We start from the raw sequence: 19569 nt of genomic DNA, 5'->3' as shown, positions 1-19569 counted from the left end.
CGCGCCGAGCAAGTCGCCGGTGACCAGACCCACCGTGCAACCGCGCCACGTCTCCCACTGTCTCTCTCCCTTCTCCACCACATTCCCTGGGTGGACCCTGCACTTGTGAGCAACGTGATCCACTCAATTCAAAAGGGAAGAAAACAAACCGAATGTGATGCACGTCGTGCAGGCGTCTGTCCCGTTTGAAACGCGACGGCATATATTCCACACCTGGAATACTCCTCCTTCCTCCCTCATCGATCGCACCCGTAGGCGACAGGGAGGGTTCATCTCTCCCCCGCCTACTCCCTCATCCGTTGCCCGACCGACGCCGGCGCCGGCACCGGCGGGGTTCTTCTCCTCCTCACTCAAGGGTGCGGCTTCAGGGACCACATTTCTTAATTCCATTCAGTTGAGACGTATACCGTGTGGCTCCGTCAATCTTAATTCCTCCTCGTCACATTTCTTTCGGCAAGTTTTTTTCTACCCAAAGGGTCTTCCCGGGTTTTCGTTAAAAAAAATCATACTTCTTACGCCACCAAAATGCACCCATCAACGAAGCTTCATTATTGAAGGGGACATATCCCACCACTAACTAAGACCCATAGCCCCGACTGACTACAAACATCATAAAAGAAATAAACCTTATTAAACATCCTAGAGTCTCTATTTCAGGTAGCAACCAACACCGGCTTGCTGCCAAAAGAGAAGAAAAGTGCATGTAGAAACATAAACGGAGTAACATCAAGTCTAAAGCCAGAGCAAGACAACAATGGAAATGGAACCATCTTCAAGAGCAAGATGTGCACACTTATCCACCAATAAGTCTCATCACTCTCGGATTCCATCTTCTCCAAGCGTTATAAATTTCACTTGATACTCGCTCTAGAAGCCTCACTCCCCACATCAGCTCCCTTTGATTTTCCCTGTTTATTTGTAAAATGAACCACGAGTCAATAAGATGACAATTTCATATAGAATCCCAAAAGGATCAGCAACCCTTTTGCGATCAAATTAAATATCATTTCCGCAAGTCCAAATTGACCATAGTAATGCACACATATCTTCTTTTTTCCTTAAGTTTGTCAAAAGAAGATAGCCATGTAGTAAAAAGGCTCTTAACATCCAAGGGAACAAAATTAAAACCAAAAATGCACCGCAATACACTCCATAGAACTTTATTATTGCCTCTAGGGCATATTTCCTTCAATTTCCTTTTTGGGTGTTATTAATATGAATACCAAGACTGGCATTTTCAAGTTTCCTCATAATCCCCAAATTAGTATCAATAATGTCTAAAATATAACCAAATCAATTCCAATGCAAGAAGTCATGGATAGAAGATAGGGGCTTTTAATATCCATAAGATCAGGAATAGAAGATTCACCATAGTTATCTTTAGCAGCTGCTCTCTCCTTAGGCATGTCTTCCACCCTAAGGTCCTCCCTGTCTTTTAGCCTATCATGTCTGCTAGGTACAACACCCAACTAACACTCAACATCCCTTTGAATACCAGGAATTTTGTCATGACCAATAATATCCGCCGTAGCAGAACCAAAGGAACGAGACTCCTGGATCGCAATAAAATCCACATTTCTCTTGGTATTTGTCCTCATCAATCTTATTATCTTTGCCATCTGCATCTTGGGTAATTGCACTTTCTTCGGATATATTCATATTGTCTTCATAAGCATTCTCAGCCTCCTTTTTATCCATCACTTACTGTAACAATCTCTCGAGTATCAGTGTTTTGTTTTTGCATCTCCAAATGTTGTTTCCTCATTTCAAAATGCAAATCCTTCCTCTCTCCTTCACTCTCAAGCAATCCTTTTTCATCCATTACTATCTTAGTAGCTTGCCTAGCATTATTCTCCCCCAACAACTTAATCTGTATAGCCAGATCCTTATCGATCCCATTCTCCTCAGTACTCATAGCAACACTGATGTCTTGTCTGCCCAGATCACCATCACCAAGTGTATCATTTGTACACCTGGCTCCATGTCTAGCTTCATATTCTACAAAAGATAGGCTCCCTAAATTAATGATATCTTTGTTAGCCTCATCTTCCTTGTTCCTTTTAGCATTTCTAAGGGTATCCACATCAGTCTCACCTGCACTGAATTCTTAATCTGACCACTTCCTATTTTTTCCACTGCAAGAGTACCCTTCTTGTTCCACTAGCTCAACAACCTAAAAAGCACCCTAAAAATAAGCATATCTTTTGTAGTAAATTCAGTTGAGACGGGAACTTTGTGAATATCTCTCAGCCCAACCTTGCATCTCACAAATTCAATATTAATGGAATCCAAGTCAACTTCAAATATTGGAGCCTACATACTTGGCAACTGGTTTGATCTGTTTGAACCAGGTACAATCTTAAGTCAAGTGTGACTCTTTTCCATAAACATAACAGCGAACATATTTCTTGCAATCTTTATTAACACGTCCAACTTCCTTACACTTAGAGCATAACAATCTCTGCCCACCAGCACCTCCTTCACCTCCATTATTTCTCATCTTCCTCGATCCATCCATTTGACTAAGGAATTGGGGCCCACTCATAAGTACAAAGTGAGAATTTCCACTATTACCAGTACCACCATCACTAGACGCTTCTCTCACACCATGATTAGTTATCATGTTAACTCCGGCCCCAAAGTAAGGCAAAAAGTTTGGGATAGTCGCCACTCACATAAGATGTTGGTGTTGTGAAGAGATCCCTTGGCTGGATCCTTCTCCCCAACATGAGTAATTTGGGGAAACCTCAATTGTTGCGTTTCCATTTTAGGGATCTGCATAGGTAAATTCCCAATTGGTGACATACACTTGGTAGTGTTATGGATCTAACCTGCTGGGTATCCCCACTCTGGATTCTATTCAGATCAGCCAGAAGTGGACCTTGTGCAGTGCTCGGGGCAGCCTAGGTTTTCTGTCCCTAAATCACTCCACTTCCCCCCATAATTCAAAACCTTCCCAGCCACCTTCCCACTAAGATCTCTACCATTTCCCAGCGAGTTGTTCTTGTTTTTTTCCATTATAACTTCCACGACCTCCACCACCAGACTCCTTCTGATATTGGTAGCTAAAATGGTCTCTTCCTCGTTCCTGTCGCCCCCCTCTCCCCTGAGCTCCAGCCATATCCTCCTATGCGTCTCTCTCTCCCTCTCTCTCTCCCTCTCTCTCTCTCTCACCCTAGCTCGGGGGAACGAGGTTCCTCTTCCCAATCAAGGGAAAAGGTCTCATCTAAATAATCAAAGGCAGGTGATGGCATATTCCCAAGCACCTCCACCAAAAGACTACCCATAATAGGGCTAGCTTCGAGGCCCACATAATCACAAGCGAGGATTGTGCCTAACTGGCAGCCCATATCCCACTCCTCAAAATCAATCCCTAACTCTTCCTACCTACGCCAAATTTGCAACTATCCTATCTACATTAGGATAATTATCCTCTCTAAAATGAAAAAAGAGGGTATTCCAAGGAAAGTATTTATCTGTAACTTCTTTGGGGGTTTGATTGTACATACCAAACACGGCAGAAGATTCCTCATTGAAATCCTCTCTGGCTAGCACCCAGAAGGGGGTGCCGGCCAGAGTGACTCCTACTGCCCGCCTGGCCCGCGAGCAAGCACCCGAATCCTCGCGGAGCGCCGAGGGAAGCGAGGAGAGCGACGCGACATCTGAACCGGGCGCACGCCTCTCCCCCTCCTTGGTGGAGGCACGGCGATTCCTCCCATCCCCTGCATCGCCTGCTCCACCAGCCCCGGTACAAGGATCACCATGACCGGCCCCACCACAAACTCCGCTGGATGTGGGGGGGACGACACACGGGATCTATATGCAGCCCATCTCCTCCTCTGCCACGGATCCGGCGACTCCGCCTCCATCATAGCCCAGTGAAGGATCTCGATAGGAGCAGCCCCGTCTCCAAGCATCCTCGCCCGCTCCTCCCCCGTCGCCCGGATCGCCGCGATCCCAATCGCCGCCGCGTCGTGGAGCGTGTCCATGTCGGGAAACCACCCGCAGATCTCTCTGAAGCGGGCCATCTTCGCCGCGTCCCCCGCCGCCATGTGCCCTATCCACTCCTCCAGGGCCGCCGTGATGATCATCTCCGCTCCCCTTCTCCGTCCTCCCCCGAGCTTCGTCTCTCCGCCCAGATGCGGCCGCGTGGACTAGAGAAGAGGAAACTTGTGCGGGTAACGTGTGAGATTTATGTCATATATGTAGATATGTTTCGCGGAAAGAATTACAAGGAGTAATAATAAATAAATAGAAAGTTGCCAAGTAAAAAATAGATGTAAAACCACGAGAAGGGCAAAACGCTATTTTGAGTCAGCAAAATTTCCACCAACATCAGGCGTGGACCCCACTCTCCAGTAGCCGTTTTTTCTTTCTACTACTTCTACTACTAGTAGCCGTGGCTCGCTCGTGACCCCGGACGGCCCCCCGGCCCCTCGTCCCTGTCCTGTCGTGGTCCTGTCCACTCCGCCGAAGCCCATGCCGTAACGTTCGGCCAGTGCCACGATGGTGGAGCGCACAACAACCCAGCCAGCCAGCCGCCCCGACCGGAGTGCGGAATAAATCCCAACCCCATTCCCAGCAAGCAAACCTCCACATCTCCATGGAATTTAGAACCACCTGCCCATCTCCATCTCCTAGATAGCCAACCCAACCCCAAGGAATTTCGTGCTCCTAATCTCGGGAGCTGCGATCCGGTCTGCTTCGTGCTCGTAGGAGCGGCGTAAGCTCCGTCATCGTCATCACCAGTTTAGTAGTCGTCGTCCTCGCAGCGAGTTCACATGGTCTGCTGCTCTCAGTCTGACTGCGCGTAGCAGCAGCAGGCGTAAATCTTCTTTGCCACCGCAACCCAACCCGGCAAAAGTCCTGCTGCCTGCCGTTGCCTCTTCTCCGGCCGTTTCGGCTTTTCCTCCCCCGCTGCCGCCGCAGAAAGCCAGCAAGCTCTCGAGCTCGCAATCAAACCTTCCTCCCCTTTTCGCCCAGCCTTTCCCCCTCCTCTCTCCGCAGGCAGCACTAGTAACTGCCCTGCTTCCTTGGCTGCTCTTCTTGAAGCGCCTTCCTTAAAACCGGAGGGCAGTTACTCTGCCGCCATTAAAGCCCTGCTCCGGAACTCCACCGGCGGCCGTTTCCACCCTCTCGCCTCCGGCGGGTCACAATCCTCGCCTCGCCTCGCCTCGCCACCGAAGAAGAAAGATGACAGGGAAAGAGGAGGAGGAGGAGTGAAAGGAGACAGCCCGCTCCTTGACGCCTGCCCCGCTGCCCCTCCCCGTTCGGGAAACCTACCACCGATTGCTCTTGCTCGCTCAGGTCCCGTCCCCATCCATCCACCCATCCGTCGTCGTCTTCCTCCTCCCGATTTCTCTTTCGAGGTCCGGTGAAAAGCTGGTTCCCCTTGTCTCTTCCTCCACAGGGTAGCGAGCGGAGCTTCTTGCGCCTTGGCTTTGGCTTTGATTCTTTCTCTCTATCCTTCTTGGCCCCTCTCATCTGATGGCTCCGGCTTAGGTCCCGGGTCCTCCTCACCTAATCTTGTTTCTACTCCCGGTTGGTACCGCCAGCAGCCCCGCCCGCCTGCCTTGCCGGTCCAAGCAATCCATCGATCTACCCTCCCTCCCTGCCTACCTACATAGCCAGCCTCCACGCACTCCTCAGACTTCTCCAGAGTCACTTCAGACTTGAGAGTTCAGACCAGTCCACCTCACTGCTCTTTCCCAGAGCCTTCTTCCTCCGTGTGCTGGTTGCTGGGAGGTTAGGAGGCAGTGCTTGCTCGCTCGCTCGCTACCATCAGGGGAGGGAGGCTTCGGGTGCTGCGTGCTGATCGGCCCCTGAGGTGAGCAATTCTCGTCTGAATTTCTGATGTACGTTACTACACTTCTGCTGCTCCAGTAAAATTATTTTTTGCCTTTTCAGCTTTCATATAGACTATGAAAACGAGCATGTGTTCTCTTATTCTTCTTCTTCATCATCATCTTTTTAGTTTCTGAAATTGGAGAAGATTTGGTTGCTGCTGCTGCTGCTGCTGCAAAGGAGGTCGAGTCTTTGTGTGCTTGCGTGAGAAAAAGATAGCAGCAGCAGCGCCACCTTTCTTTCTTTCTAGCCTCCTTTGTGTGATTGCGCATGGGCTTCATATTCATTCCTTCCTCCTTTAACCGCCGTGTCAAAAGGCAGGCGCATCAAAGCGATGATGATACACTCTTTAAGCCGCCGGTGATGAATGCAATTAAGTTCTTCCTTTTTTGGTTGCCCATTATTCCCTAGCTACTGCTTGCTTTTCTGCAGGCTGCTGCTGCTGCTTAAGTTTTCATGCCTAACTAAGAACCATAAAAAAAACACTTATCTTTTAGTCCAGTTGACTCCTCTCGATGAAATAATTGCAGAGGATAAGAAATTGCTCTGTTCTTGCTTGTACATCAATCTCTGCTTTAAGTGCTGCATTTACTTTGTTCCTACAGTCAAATGCCCGATGCTTCAGTGGCAGTGCATTCTAAGCAATGGACTCCACTTGGTAGTAGTACAGTTAGTATTAATACTAGCATGTTCTCTTGCTTCTACTGAGATGAAAGGAAGGACTTCAGAATTTAGATGGTACCGTTTTCATGGATAGAGCGTACGCGACGATCTTACGGAGAGAAAGCATTAAATTTTTGCCCAATTGGTGCTGCTGAGATGGTACTTGTGGGGGATTTATAACCCTGTGCCATGGTTCAATCATTTCCATTGGGAAGAAGAGAGGGTCTCTCTCTGGGTTGGTTCATCATAATGATTTCTGGGCAGTTTGTGTGTAAGCACTACAGGTACAGGTTTCTTCAGTAGCCTCATATTGGGCATAGGATGTTTCATAGAAAATGGCCAACACAAACACATGGTCTTCTCTCCTCTTTTTTTTTTTGTGATAACTCACATGGACCTCTCCTGGCAACTGTTGTCCATTCATATTGTTTTAAGGATTCAATTGATTGGTTAATTAGAAAATCTTATGAATGTTTGCTCCATGATCTTGCGCGCAAAATATTTTTAGATTCTCGGTACAGTTGGTCAGGGGGCATTTATTTGCTTACTATTTAGGGAAAGTCATTGCTCCCTTTTCAGTACTTTCTGATCCGGCGCCGATATACGGAAACTGCTTGACAGTCATCTTATCAATATTTTCGGATCCGGCACCGATATACCGGAAACTGCTTAGCTGTCATCATAGACAACATAGGCATGATTTTGGCAGTTCTTAATTTCCTGTCTGTCAGATCAGATTTGGGTTTTCTGTCATCTTTAACATGCCAGTGATGTTACTGCTGTGCAGGTAATCAAGATCAGATTTTCCAGCATTCACTAGATTTTTGGTTCTTCGGCGAAGATGGAGCTCGTATATTTGGAAAGGAGGAACGGATTACGCGGCGACAACGCCGCTCCAGAGTTCAGTGGAAGGTCAGAAGATGACCATCATCAACACCTGCCAGTTGTTGCACCCGAGGTTCAGTCTGATCTGGCTCTGGTAAACTACAGGCAGACATTTCCATTAGATGAGAGGAAGAGCAGGAGCTGCCAGACATGCCACAGGTCACCATGCTCTTGCGGTGGCGACGCGCCTCGCCCCGACTTGTGCCCGACGCTTCCTACGAAGATGATGATCTTGGAGTTCCTGATAAGAAGCCTGAGGCACCCAACAAGAACCCACAACGTGAGTGATCTCGACGACTTGATCAGCGGCGGAGCCAGCGCCGGGGATGTCACCCTCGGTCCTTCGGACAAGATGATGCTGGACTCCTTACATGCGCTGGTGAACGCCAAGACAAGGCCGCCGAAGAGCCCCTCTTTCTTCCTTCCGGGGGCCAAGATGAGGAAAACCCGGTCAAGATCACACACCATAACACAGTCAGAGATACTGAAGCTGATATCCCCGGAGACATGGGAGATGTCCTCCCCCGGGGCATCATCGCCGTCGAAGAGAAGCGCGGCGGAGCTCGCCGCGCATGAGGGCACGGCGCCTTCTTGCTCAGGCACGGCATGTCTGAGGTCAAATCAGCCTGGTCTGTCCTCACACCCACCACCATCATCATCTCTTAGTGCAGGCCTTCTGCAGTGTATATGGAAAGATGGGCTCCCTCACTTTGAACTGTCACTGGACAACCCAATGGCGATGTACACCGCAAGCCCTGTCAAGCCGCATGGCGACGGCAAAGCCGCCGCCGCCGCCGACTACGTCTACCTGTTCCATTCGGACGAGCAAGGGAAGAAGGACTGGATGGGGAACTACTCGAGCGGCGTGTCGAAACTCGTCGGCAAGATGAAGGTGACAAGCTCTCTGGTGCTGGGCTCAGACGGGTCAAGGGGTGTGGAGACTGAGTTTGTCATGTATGGCTCCCCTGATGACTACCTGAGGCAGATGCAGAGCGCCTACAGTGCTGCAAAAGGCAAGGGGCTGGTGAAGAGGGTGGCAGAGATCATGAGGTCGCCCAATGCTTCCTCCAGCCCGAAACATGCTGCATGGGGAAGGTTTGGCAGACCTTCTTCCCCGCTGCGGTTCGACGACGATGTGCGCGAAATGCTCGACGCCGAACTGGGCGGCGCTGGAAAGGCGACAGGGTTGGTGAGCCTCGCCGCTGACGATCTGCCGGCCAACCAGGAGGTGGCGGCGATCGTGGTGAGGGAACGGCGGGAAGAGCCGGCCGGCGTCGGCGGCTGGGGCCTCAAGTTCCTTGAGAAGGCCGGAGGAGCCGCTCATTCAGAGAGCAGGAATAAGAATGCAAGGTGGTGCATAAGCGCCATTGTCCCAAGAGGATACCACGGCGGCGCGGCTTCCAAGAAGGGCGGCCCGTCGGGGCTCGTCGAGCGGTGGCGGAACGGCGGCCGCTGCGAGTGCGGCGGGTGGGACCTCGGCTGCCCCATCAGAGTGCTGACCAACGACGGCGGCGGGTCACCACCGCCTGAGGACGGTGCCAAGTCGGTGGAGCTGTCACCAACGGTAAGCACAATTCAGACAGGATTTGATGTTTCAGAAGAAGCGGCACATTGTTCATCTCCGTTTCCATCCAATTTCAGGGGGCGAGGAGCGGCGGCGAGCCGGCGGTGAGGCTGGTGAGCGTCGCGGAGGGCCTCTTCATCCTCTACTTCGACGCCGGCGTGGTCTCGCCGCTGCAGTGCTTCGCCGCCGGCGTGGCGGTGGTCCACAGCCAGGCGCCCCAGCTCCACCCAAAACTGTGAACCTTCTGTAGTTGGGTTGAAGAAACTGACCTTCTTGTAAGATTGTTGACTTTATCTTGAGAGAGATGACAGGTAAATGTCCTAGAGCTCGAGCTGTTAATTCATCAGCTTTTCTGGATGAAGGCTGAAAGCCTGGAACTGTAGTAGGAATCACAGCCCATGTAAAAAATGGTGCCGATATAAAGTGCACAGATTTATTTACAGCTTTTTATTGAACTGACAGATTGCCTAACTCGATTGACGAGGCAAAGAATTCAATGGGCCATTGTGCTGATTTTCGGCTGCAGTTTTCACCACGATGACATTCACATTAGCCACTCAAGCTGCTGCTGCTCAAAACTAAAATCATGTGCTATTCCTGATGCAGAACATACGGCGGCGACTTCTATATAATAACAACATCATAGCACAACAGTTTCACCCCCAATAAAACAAAATTATGGTGGCCGCAAAACTTAGCTGTAGAAAGAAACACGGTTTACAGATACTCATCGCATGTACCAAAAACAATTTGCAAATTGGTTCCAGACCAAGTAACCGCTATCTCGCTCGAAAGGAGCTACTTAATTGTTGTATATGAGAAAGAAAAATCATCTGAGGAGAAAATATGGATCAAAATTTTCCGAGGCGGCAGAGCCTCCCCCCTGGTCCTCTTCCGGCTTATGCGACCGCTTCACCAGCAAGTAAAGGTTGGAGATCAAAGGGTTCTTCAGGAACGGGGCGATGAACCCCTCCAGGTCTGAAAATTCTCGCAGATACGATTCGTGCCTGTCCTCCGCTTGTTCCGGTAACCAACTTGATTCGGTGAGCGCGTACAGGCCGAGCAGATTCGCGTATACCGACGCGAACACATCCTTGTGGTTGCCAATGCCGCCAATCCAATCGGTTTTCCCCTCTTTCTCGAGGTAGCCACTCGTCAACGACGTAAGCTGGTGCAAGAAGCGCTCCCTCCAGTTCTGCAACAACGCTTCGCTTCTCCCTGATGTTGCCAGCTGATGCCCAGACCGCACGAGCTTCTGAATGTTTGAGCAGCTGATTTGGCATATCAGCAGCTTCTCCTCATGGTGGTTATCGATTTCTTTGTCGAATATCTGACGGACCAAGTCACCATCCGAGTCCAACGTGTTAGCAGTGTCCAAAACCATCCTTAGCAAGTACTCGACATATTTCAGCCAGTGACCAAACAAGCAGGTTATGAACTCGAAGCTCAACGCAATCACCCTGTCCACTTGCAGTGGCGTGGAATCATCACATAGCTTGTTGCCTGACCCATTTCCAATTATCTTCTGGACATCGTTGGCGAGTTTCTGCCGAAGATGGACATCCTCATCCTCCAGCAACTGGATGCATATGAACCATAGGTCAAGTATCTTGCATGCATAGAGACTGGCAAATTCACCCGGGCTAGCTTTCAAGCATTTCTCCTCGAGATGGCATTCGTTGTCTTGTTCCGAAGGAATGTATGTGTTGGACACACGTGCTTTGACAAAATTTGCCTCTTCAAGAAGACCTGAAGCGATAATTGCTTCAGCGGCAGCCCTACGAGAATTCACGGTTTCAGATGGTGCACTTTGCTTCTTAACAAGACTGACAAAAAGGTCTGTGCTGATAATGGCTGCGGACAATCTATTATTCCCTTTGTGGATACTCCCAGAGGAAGTAGAGAGCTCACTCGTTTTAAGACCTTCCGGTAACACGCCATCCCTCATCAATTTAGCAAACTGCTTCATGCACATACCCATGCAACATAGAATTATTTCTCTGGTTTTTGCATGTGACACAGTGCTGTTCAAAAGAACTAATCTGTCCCAGATGGATAAAAATGTATTGCAATCTTCTCCATTGTTGAACTGGCATTCCACGTTCCATGAAAATATGATCCTTAGACTATAATAAAGGCATTTGGGGTGTTCTTCCACAGATAACCGTTCCATAATCACAGAGTGCAGACTAGCCCTAGCCCATTGATGCAAAATGTTCTTACTATCACCAGACCTGATTGATTTCACAAGCTGCAGAATCCTCTTCAGCACTGTGATTCTAACATCATATATAGGATCGGCAAGGCAAGACATTATCTCCTTGTGCAGCTCAGTGAGGGAGACCGCACAAGGCGTCTCTGACATGCTTGAAGTCGACTGATCAAGTATTTGCAATCGAACATCTTCCTCAGCGGTTTCATCATGTCCCTTGGGAATACCAACACAGCTGAAATATGATGCAACTGCTTGCTGCTGAAATTCAATCTGGGTAGGATCATGGAAAGCATGGTGGGTTGATGTTACATTGTTCAGACTCTGGGAACTCAATTGTAACAGCAGTGTCCGGATAACGTCAGTATGCTTGCTTTTCCCTGTCCTTGCAACATCAAGCATCTGATCCAGAACCCGTAAGTATGATGTACTTACAACAGGGCATGCACATAATTTACAGCAGCCAAGCCAAGAGCACTTTGAGAGAACCTCGACTAGTTGGCCAAGAATCTGATCCTTCTTGTTACTGTCTGTCAAACCTCTGAAGTTTCTATCGAGAAGGGAAAACAGCTGCAGAAGAAGGCCATGGATTGAATTGAATGAAGAAGACTGAGAATTATGAGTTGACACTTTACGACCTCCACAAGGTAAATCATCCAGTATATCACCAACAACGTGCTGCAGTCTCTCGTTAGATACCAGACCAATTAAAGCCCTTGATGCAAGGACACGAACCCGGTAGTTACTCTGGGTAGCACATTTCTGGATAAAAGGTAAAAGCAAAAATGGATCTAAAGGATCATCGGTTGCACAGCTAATGGGTGTCGGCTTAAGCCTTGATAAAAGAATAAGAATAGGGCACAGGCTGGGGTGTATGGCTTTTGCGATATGTGACTCTAAATTGCAGGAAACCCCATCAGCTAATAGTTCTGTTGCAACTTTCAGTTCACTAGAAAGGAATGGATGAAGTGCCGGGTACCTATACATAATAAAACAAGGCACAATTCAGTCAATAAAATAGTCAATCCCACCAACTGAATATTAGTTTGGGAAAATATTGGATATAATGTTTCACCATAAACAAACACAAGAACAAAAGGTTTACACAAGAATGGCAATCCTACATCAGGACTACAATAAATAAAGTAGTATTATTTTTGGAAGTAATTCCACTCTATTATCATATCGGCAACACTGAGGTGCTGAACCAAAAAAAAATGATTATCAATATTATACTTGCACTAAACTAATTGCTATTTTTCTCATGATATTAATGTGTAAGAACAGCATGCTAATATAAGATCACAAGACCAATGTTACCAGACTGCAAACTATATACTAAACTTGTAAGAACAGCATGGCAATAAAAGGCCACAAGATCAACTTTACCAGACTGCAAACTATATACCAAATGAACTTGCCTGTGGAAGAATTCAAGGCCAGATATTGACCGTCGTGCAGACTCCCGTTTCTGCACATTCAAAAACCCAACCATGCGGCGAACCAGTGCAGTATATGCTAGACAAGCTGCATTACGCACTTCCCAGTAAGGAGATGAAAATGCATGTACTGCAACTATCGTTGCCTCAGCACAGAAACCCGAAGTGTCAGCTGCTAAATTTGCATCATTAAAAGCAGCTCTAAGCACATTGAATGCATGCACTGTAGGAACAACACCCTCATCTCGGCTTTTTGACAAATTTCCATTAGAATGAACACTTGTGGTGATTCCTGATTGTGACTCACACGAATCTACAATGCAGTCTTTCATTGCTTCAGATTTCTGGTTGTGATCTTTCTGAAAATTAGATAAAGACGTTTTAGCAAATTCTATCAGCCATTGTAACGCCCTTGGAAGTAGCTTCTTTGGAGTTCCATCTGGCTCTGCAAGGAACAGTGCCATAAAAGAAGCAGGGATTCCTGCGCTCCTTCTTAGCAAATCATCCACAGTTTGCCCTTTAGCAACTGCCCTATCCATCAGTAACAGCATCCACGATTCCGTCATTTTGCAGAGCCTGTGAATGATGAAAGAAATTAAAGATTCTCAGGAGCTAGGATATAAACCATTAGAAGTTTTACTGGACATGCTACATAACCGTCGACATGAATCTGGCTTAACTGAAAGTATGAGTTTCAACTCCACATACACATAAATCCAGAATTAGGTTTCAACAAAAAATCACAACATACCACTTATGATGTCGAGACCATAATGGCGAAGAATGATGATGAAAAACATCTATTAACAAGGAAAACTTGCACAGTTTTGAATTTCAACCCTCAGAATATCACAAATTTGCAGGTGTCCACAATTGCAGTATACATGCATCACCACATTACTCAATATATTCATGTTGAATATCGTTGTACTTCCACAAGGATAAAATGTTTTTTAGAGGGAGGCTGGATTTTATTAAACCTCCACAAGGATGATACTGATTAAAAAGGAGGATGGTGTTGTGTGATATGATGTCTCACAAATTCAAGAAATGAAATGTTACCTGTTGCTGAATTTTTCATACATACATTTCCAATGTAAACAAGAATTGCAGTACCAAGTTATCATGAACAATGTTTCCCTTGGTTTCCAAAAGGGATCCTAAATGGGCAATGGAACATACCTTGAATCATTTGAGCAAAGAAGACGGTTGCAGAGGGCAGTAAGTCCAGCCCTTGTCTTATCAATTGCACCATTATGCTTCATTTTAAGAAGAACTTGCAAAAAATGATCACCCATCATCTCTAACTGTTCCACATCTAGAACCTCCCCAGACATGTTTGTCTGCTCGGTATTGTCAGACAAACCATTCTGAGATGAATTTGAGTGAGAACAGACAGGCAATGGAATTTTCCTGACAATGGTTCCAAATAGAAGGCTAACCTGAAATATAAATGGAAAACTTACACCATAGAAAGACCATTAAAAAATTATACCCGGATAACTGCATTGGTACAATAATATTGGTAATGGATCTGAGATGCAACGTATGAGCTTCCCAGAAATAATAACCTTTTCTCAACCTAACAAATTTACCAAAATTATGCTCTCAAACAGGACAGGAAGTGTTACATAAATAAGTGGACAAACATGTATTTCAGAAGAAAAAAATACTGACAACAAAGTTGGTCCATGCCATATGATCAATATGTTTTAGGCAATTGCTTAAGTTCAAAACTAAAGCTAGTGAAAAGCAACTTCGGAACTTAGGTGAGTAAAGTAATAAGGAACTAATCCATTACCTCCTTCATAGCAAGCCAACAACCAACCATAATAACATGTTCGGCCGGTTTGCCATTATTCCCTGATTTGGCATTCTTCTCTGTCGTTGCTAAAGCAGTATCAGGTTGATCCTCATCAATTATATCCAAGAGAAAGGAGCCATCATCAATCATGTCATCCATATCATATGGCATATACCATGCATCAGAAGAAACTACCCACAGGGCTAGCGATGTTATACGCATTATGAGTTGAAGAAGCTTTCCAACCAAACTCCTCATCTCTGAAAGACACGATTGGATTGCTGCAGAGTTCCAATTCAGCTCATCAAATGTGTAGCGCAAGGTAAGAAGAACTCCATGAACAAAGCTTCTCTTACATGCTTCACAAAGATCCCTCTCACCCTCTTCTACAACAGTACACAGCCACTGAATGAGTGATGAAATGTACTGTGCAACTGGGTTTTGACTGGTAATTACTTCTGTATCTTCATCTGTAGATTTCGTGTAACACTGAAGGCAATCATTTTCTTCAGAGAAAACAATAACACATCCAAGCTCCAAAACATACTTCCGAAATATAAGTCGGAAGGTTAATGCGCCAGCGTCACTTTCCCGAACTCGCGGGCTTAGCACGAGTTCTTTTGCCCATCTGATAACATCATTTATGGATGCACTCTGGGAAATTCCAGGAAGAGGTGTTGGAAACTGCAACAGAATGCGGAAAGAATTTTCCCTTAGCTTGTCCCAGCTATCAATTATAGACCCTACAAATGAAATTGTTGAATCTGGCAATGTTATGCTGTCATTATAAGGATGAACATCAGTCTTCCCTTCAGAGCGACGAATAGGCCATACATCTACCATTATAAGAATAAGCTCCATTGCAATTGTTTTCCTTTCATAAGGGGCAGAAGGGTAACAAGAATTAAATAGGAAGGAGCCCAACCACTTCATGAACTGGAAGAGATCTTCCGCTCTCTGCACAGTAGTGTCCATAACAGTGTCAACAGGATGAGCTTCTTTTACAATAGAGTTTGGTGATGGCAGCCATGATCCCTGCTTTAGCTGTCTGTCCAGTGCTGTGCGCACCCTAGCAAAAAACTTTCTAAATAAACCTGCCCATTTCATTTGAAATGCTGTTGAGCTACAACGCATATTCAATGGGACTGCTAGTTTAAGCAAACTCAGTTCCAAGGAGGATGGAAGACTTGATGTCTTAGGATTTAGGAAGAGAGATTCAGCAGCATCTATACGCAGAGTTTCATCACTGTGTGTCAGTGCCAAAACAAACCAATTAGCAGGTACTCTAACAGTAATCCCTTTAACAGATATGATTACAGCACCCTTATCATCCTCCTGCTCAAGCAATTCATCAGAATCCATATGAATGTCCCCTTCCACAAGTGCGAGATTTCGAGAGACCTTTAGCAGTGAAACCAGTGCGGCTATACATTGGTCACTTTTCAATGGCACATCCAATTTATTTGCATCTGCACTTGGGCCTACAGAGATGAATCCAAGCATTGCAAATATACTGTCTGTGTCAACTTCGATGACAGTGGGTACTGCATAAGTATTTAAATTGGATCGTAGCTTCGAATTCCCAGATACTAATCCCCGCATCAAAGGAGGCAAGCACAACCCTCTAAAGGCATCATATCCTTGCTCAACACCATCCTCATTCCAGCATTCATCCCTTAAATTCTCAAGGAAGCATTTTAAAAACGATGTTGCAGCACAACAAACATCATCATCTATGTAAGCATAGGCTGTTTCTAAAAGGAGGTTTGATTTCAAGCTTAGAAGAGATTTGGCACCCAATCGCCTCGTCAAAGAAGCTAAAGGGATATATCTCCCTTTGCATCGCGGACCTAGGCGAAGTAAATCATTTGCAATGTCGCACAGAACCAATTTGACACTTTGGTCTTCTGATGGAAGACACGATTCAATATCCAATAGGAGATCAAAGATGAGGTGCACTTGTTTTACAGTCTGACTCAAAGGATCTTCCAGGTTGCTCCATATGATTTTTAATACACGGTTGACAACATCCCTAGAGAAAGGCTTATAGTCACCAGAGAAGTCAGTGAAATCAGCCAAAACAGATGTCTTAATCTGCTGCAGACATATTTGAGTCACTGTCAGAGCATGGAAATTGAAGTGCCTATCAATGGGGTTCTCACAGTGCATGCAAAGCTCAGGCAAAATCCCATCATACAATACAGTCCATAAAGATCCATTTGAATGAAGCTGACGCACGTTGAGTGCTTTCCTTGGAATAGCCGTCAAAATCCCTCTGAGCAAACAAAGTCTACTCAAAACCGAGAGATCTCTGATTTCTTCACTCAGATGAAAATCAGAAAGTGCATCATGCGCAGCTAGATCCTCTTCATGGTCAGGAAAGATACCAAAGAGCCCTTGAGAAATAAACCAGGAAATCTGCTCGGTACTCATGAAAACCTGAATTGCAGCACAGAAGCTAACTCCAGAGGCCACCAGACAATCCCTCGAAAAGGCAGATGACTTCAGAACAGTCAGTATCGTCCTAACAGCACTCTTGAAGACAGCTGATGCCTCATCAAGTCCAGTAAACTTAGAAGGGTAACGCTGCAGCAAGTAGTACATGCAAGACATGGCCTCTTGGCACTGCTCCATCACAACTGGAGATGGCCGGGACCCATCATCTATGTCCCTAATCACTCCGTCAAGCCCAGCAACCACATCCCATGCCATGATCTCTACACCCTTCTCAACTGCCTCATTCAGAAAACCCAACTTGGGGTAGCCAATCAGTGACAACGCAGCTCGAGACACCAAAAATCTCTTCTTTGCCTTGACACCAGAGGCACCATACTCTTCACACAGCAAAGTAAAGCAGGCACTAATGAGCGCAGAGAACTTGTTGCACTTGGCAAGCACAGATATTAGCACCCGATGGAGAGGGAGCGAGTTCTCAAAGAAGAGGATCTCCAAATAAAGCTTGGCGGCAGCAAGCACGACATCATCAGATATCGCTGGAGCAGAAAGAAACTGCACAAACGCCGAGGCGAAGTCCTTGACCACAACGATTTGCGCGTAGGTGGATGGCAGGGATATCAAATTGTTCAGCTGGGCGAAGAAATTGGACGCGGAGACCTGGGCCGGCACAAGGGGCAGTGCTTCCAGGTAGTGCTTGGGGAAGACGACCGATGTGTAGGTGTAGCGATGCCGGTGCTGCAGTGACCGCCAATTGGACGACATTATGCACCGATACCTACCAATTCAACCTGACAGACAGAGAGATAAATAAATAAATTCGTCAGTTCCAACACGATATTCTGGTCAACAACAAGAATGAATCACAATTGGGAAACTTAGAGCTCTTGTGATTCAGATGAGTAAAATAGGTATTAGACGAAGAACTAACCAAACCACGCGCTGCTCCCCACCTTCGCGTGATGCCGCCTCTTGCTGCTGTCTTCACCGGCCCGTTCTGCTCCTGGCCTCTGCTCTCTGCATAAGCCTGCAAGTCTGGCCTGCACCAAATTCAGTGATGCACGATTAGCTGCAGCAAGCAGCAGCAAGCAATTTGAATCCCTCTACCAGGGCCGGCGGCAAGCAAGCATCAACAAGCAGTGGCTGTTTGATTACACTAGTAGTAGTAGGTCTTCAACAGGTTTGGTCAGTGTATTGCGCAAACCCATGTGGAAAAAGTCATCAGCAAATGACTGAAAGCAGACAAGCAGACCTAGGCGCGGCGGCGGCAGGAAGCGCAGAAGAACTCCACGGCGGCCAGCAGGGGCACGGCGCCGCGGCGAGCTCCTAAACCTAGGTCGCCGCAGGGGATAAGGGGTGAGCGCGAGAGCGCGAGAGCAGAAAACTCACCGCCGAGTGGTTGGCCGTCGCCGGGAGGTGGCCGCCGGCGTCGAAGCGCACCGGAGCGCCGCCGCAGCTCGCCGCCACGGGGAAGAAGAGGTGAAGCGAAGGGGAGGGGAGGAGGGGTTTAGGGTTTCCTCTTCTTTTTTTTCTTCTTTTTTCCAAACTCTTCCCCTCTAAACCTAGTTTTTGCTCCGAGGCCACTCTGACACCAGAGTACCCTTTTCTTTAAGCCATATAGGGCGCACTTTATTCATCATTTTTTTATGCACATTTTCTGTCAAGCCCACCAATGCATTTTCTCGCATAGTTTTCCCACAAAAAAGTTGTCATCTTATCAGTAATTTAATTATATACTCCCTCTGTAAAAGAAAATATAAGATCGTTGAGATCACTAAGGGGTTATCTTTTAGGTATTATTATATATATATTAAAACACCGCTATCGCAAATACTTGTAGTGATTGGAGCACAGTCTGATTAAAATTTCCTTCCTCCCACCAGTAGATTTGTTTTCTCTTGATATTTTTAGGCAACTAACAACACTCTTCAGAAGATGAACAAAACGGTCACTTCTACCTGCCCCATCATAGCAGAGAGACCAATGTATTTATTAGACATAGTTGATAGCCTCTGTCATGATATTTAATTCATAGCAAACATGTGCCTCAAATCGACATCAACATTGGAGCTAAAAAATGTCACATTTTCCTTCACTCACCATCTGTTCAGAGCTAGTGCAATATTGATCAAGAACTTGTCTCAACGTGATTTGCATTAACAACATTTACCTTCATCGGGACTAGGGAATCACCAGCAAAAAAAAAGGTGAAACTACGGTGCATTTTTGCACACCCTTAAACCTTTGATGTCATGAACCCACTTTATGAGCCAAAAGACTTGATCCCCTCTGCACAAATAAGAAATAGATATGGAAACAAAGAATCTCCCTGACGGAGACCCCGAGTTGGTACAAATTGGTCAGTTTGATAATTGAATCTAACCTTATACTTTACTTACTTCACACATGCCATTAATAAATCAACCAACTACCTCTGAAACCACCAACTAAATCATTGTGTCCTCCAAAAAAAATCCACTCAACATGATCATATTCTTTGTGCATATCAAGTTTCACTCCACAATACCCCTCGTTCCCATGTTTTTCATTTTTATCATATGTATACACTCATAAGCCAACAGGCTATTATCAGTAGCGAGGCGCCCGAGCACAAAAGCACTCTGAATAGGAGAAATGATTTTATCTAGTACTCTCTTCAACCGCATAGCTATCATTTTTATAACTTTGTAAAGCACATTACATA

At 46.4% G+C, this 19569-nt stretch overlaps 2 protein-coding genes and 1 long non-coding RNA gene across 4 annotated transcripts; 1 reads left to right on the top strand and 2 right to left on the bottom strand.

The window, feature by feature from the left end:
- Positions 1–612: 612 nt before the first annotated feature.
- On the bottom strand, positions 613–4336 carry LOC120963146 (uncharacterized). Its single transcript, XR_005755158.2, has 2 exons — positions 3510–4336; positions 613–908 (listed from the first exon to the last, which is right to left on the bottom strand). It is a non-coding gene; the product is annotated as an uncharacterized lncRNA (long non-coding RNA).
- An 87-nt stretch (positions 4337–4423) lies between these two features.
- On the top strand, positions 4424–9411 carry LOC109734418 (uncharacterized). Its single transcript, XM_020293628.4, has 3 exons — positions 4424–5827; positions 7295–8956; positions 9034–9411. The coding sequence occupies exons 2-3, from the start codon at positions 7349–7351 to the stop codon at positions 9193–9195; spliced, it is 1770 nt and encodes a 589-aa protein (XP_020149217.1). The 5' UTR covers positions 4424–5827; positions 7295–7348; the 3' UTR covers positions 9196–9411.
- A 143-nt stretch (positions 9412–9554) lies between these two features.
- On the bottom strand, positions 9555–18375 carry LOC109734417 (uncharacterized). 2 transcript variants are annotated; one of them, XM_020293626.4, is made up of 6 exons: positions 18255–18375; positions 17797–17905; positions 14409–17656; positions 13790–14049; positions 12590–13183; positions 9555–12147 (listed from the first exon to the last, which is right to left on the bottom strand). In XM_020293626.4, the coding sequence occupies exons 3-6, from the start codon at positions 17628–17630 to the stop codon at positions 9786–9788; spliced, it is 6438 nt and encodes a 2145-aa protein (XP_020149215.1). In that variant the 5' UTR covers positions 17631–17656; positions 17797–17905; positions 18255–18375; the 3' UTR covers positions 9555–9785. The 2 variants fall into 2 exon arrangements, with proteins under 2 accessions (XP_020149215.1, XP_073353254.1); XM_073497153.1 differs by having other exon boundaries at positions 17797–17900; positions 18255–18277.
- Positions 18376–19569: the final 1194 nt, after the last annotated feature.

Source organism: Aegilops tauschii, chromosome 4 (assembly GCF_002575655.3).
Source record: "Aegilops tauschii subsp. strangulata cultivar AL8/78 chromosome 4, Aet v6.0, whole genome shotgun sequence".
In the NCBI taxonomy this organism is placed as follows: domain Eukaryota; kingdom Viridiplantae; phylum Streptophyta; class Magnoliopsida; order Poales; family Poaceae; genus Aegilops; species Aegilops tauschii.
This window is presented reverse-complemented; position numbering and strand designations above follow the sequence as displayed.

Coding starts and splice junctions, on each gene's coding strand:
- LOC109734418 (XM_020293628.4), top strand. CDS start 7,349: ATGGAGCTCGTATATTTGGAAAGGAGGAACGGATTACGCGGCGACAAC. Junction 8,957..9,033: donor CGGTGGAGCTGTCACCAACG/GTAAGCACAATT, acceptor ATCCAATTTCAG/GGGGCGAGGAGCGGCGGCGA.
- LOC109734417 (XM_020293626.4), bottom strand. CDS start 17,630: ATGTCGTCCAATTGGCGGTCACTGCAGCACCGGCATCGCTACACCTAC. Junction 14,050..14,408: donor GTTGGCTTGCTATGAAGGAG/GTAATGGATTAG, acceptor TTTATATTTCAG/GTTAGCCTTCTATTTGGAAC. Junction 13,184..13,789: donor CTTTGCTCAAATGATTCAAG/GTATGTTCCATT, acceptor CATCATTCACAG/GCTCTGCAAAATGACGGAAT.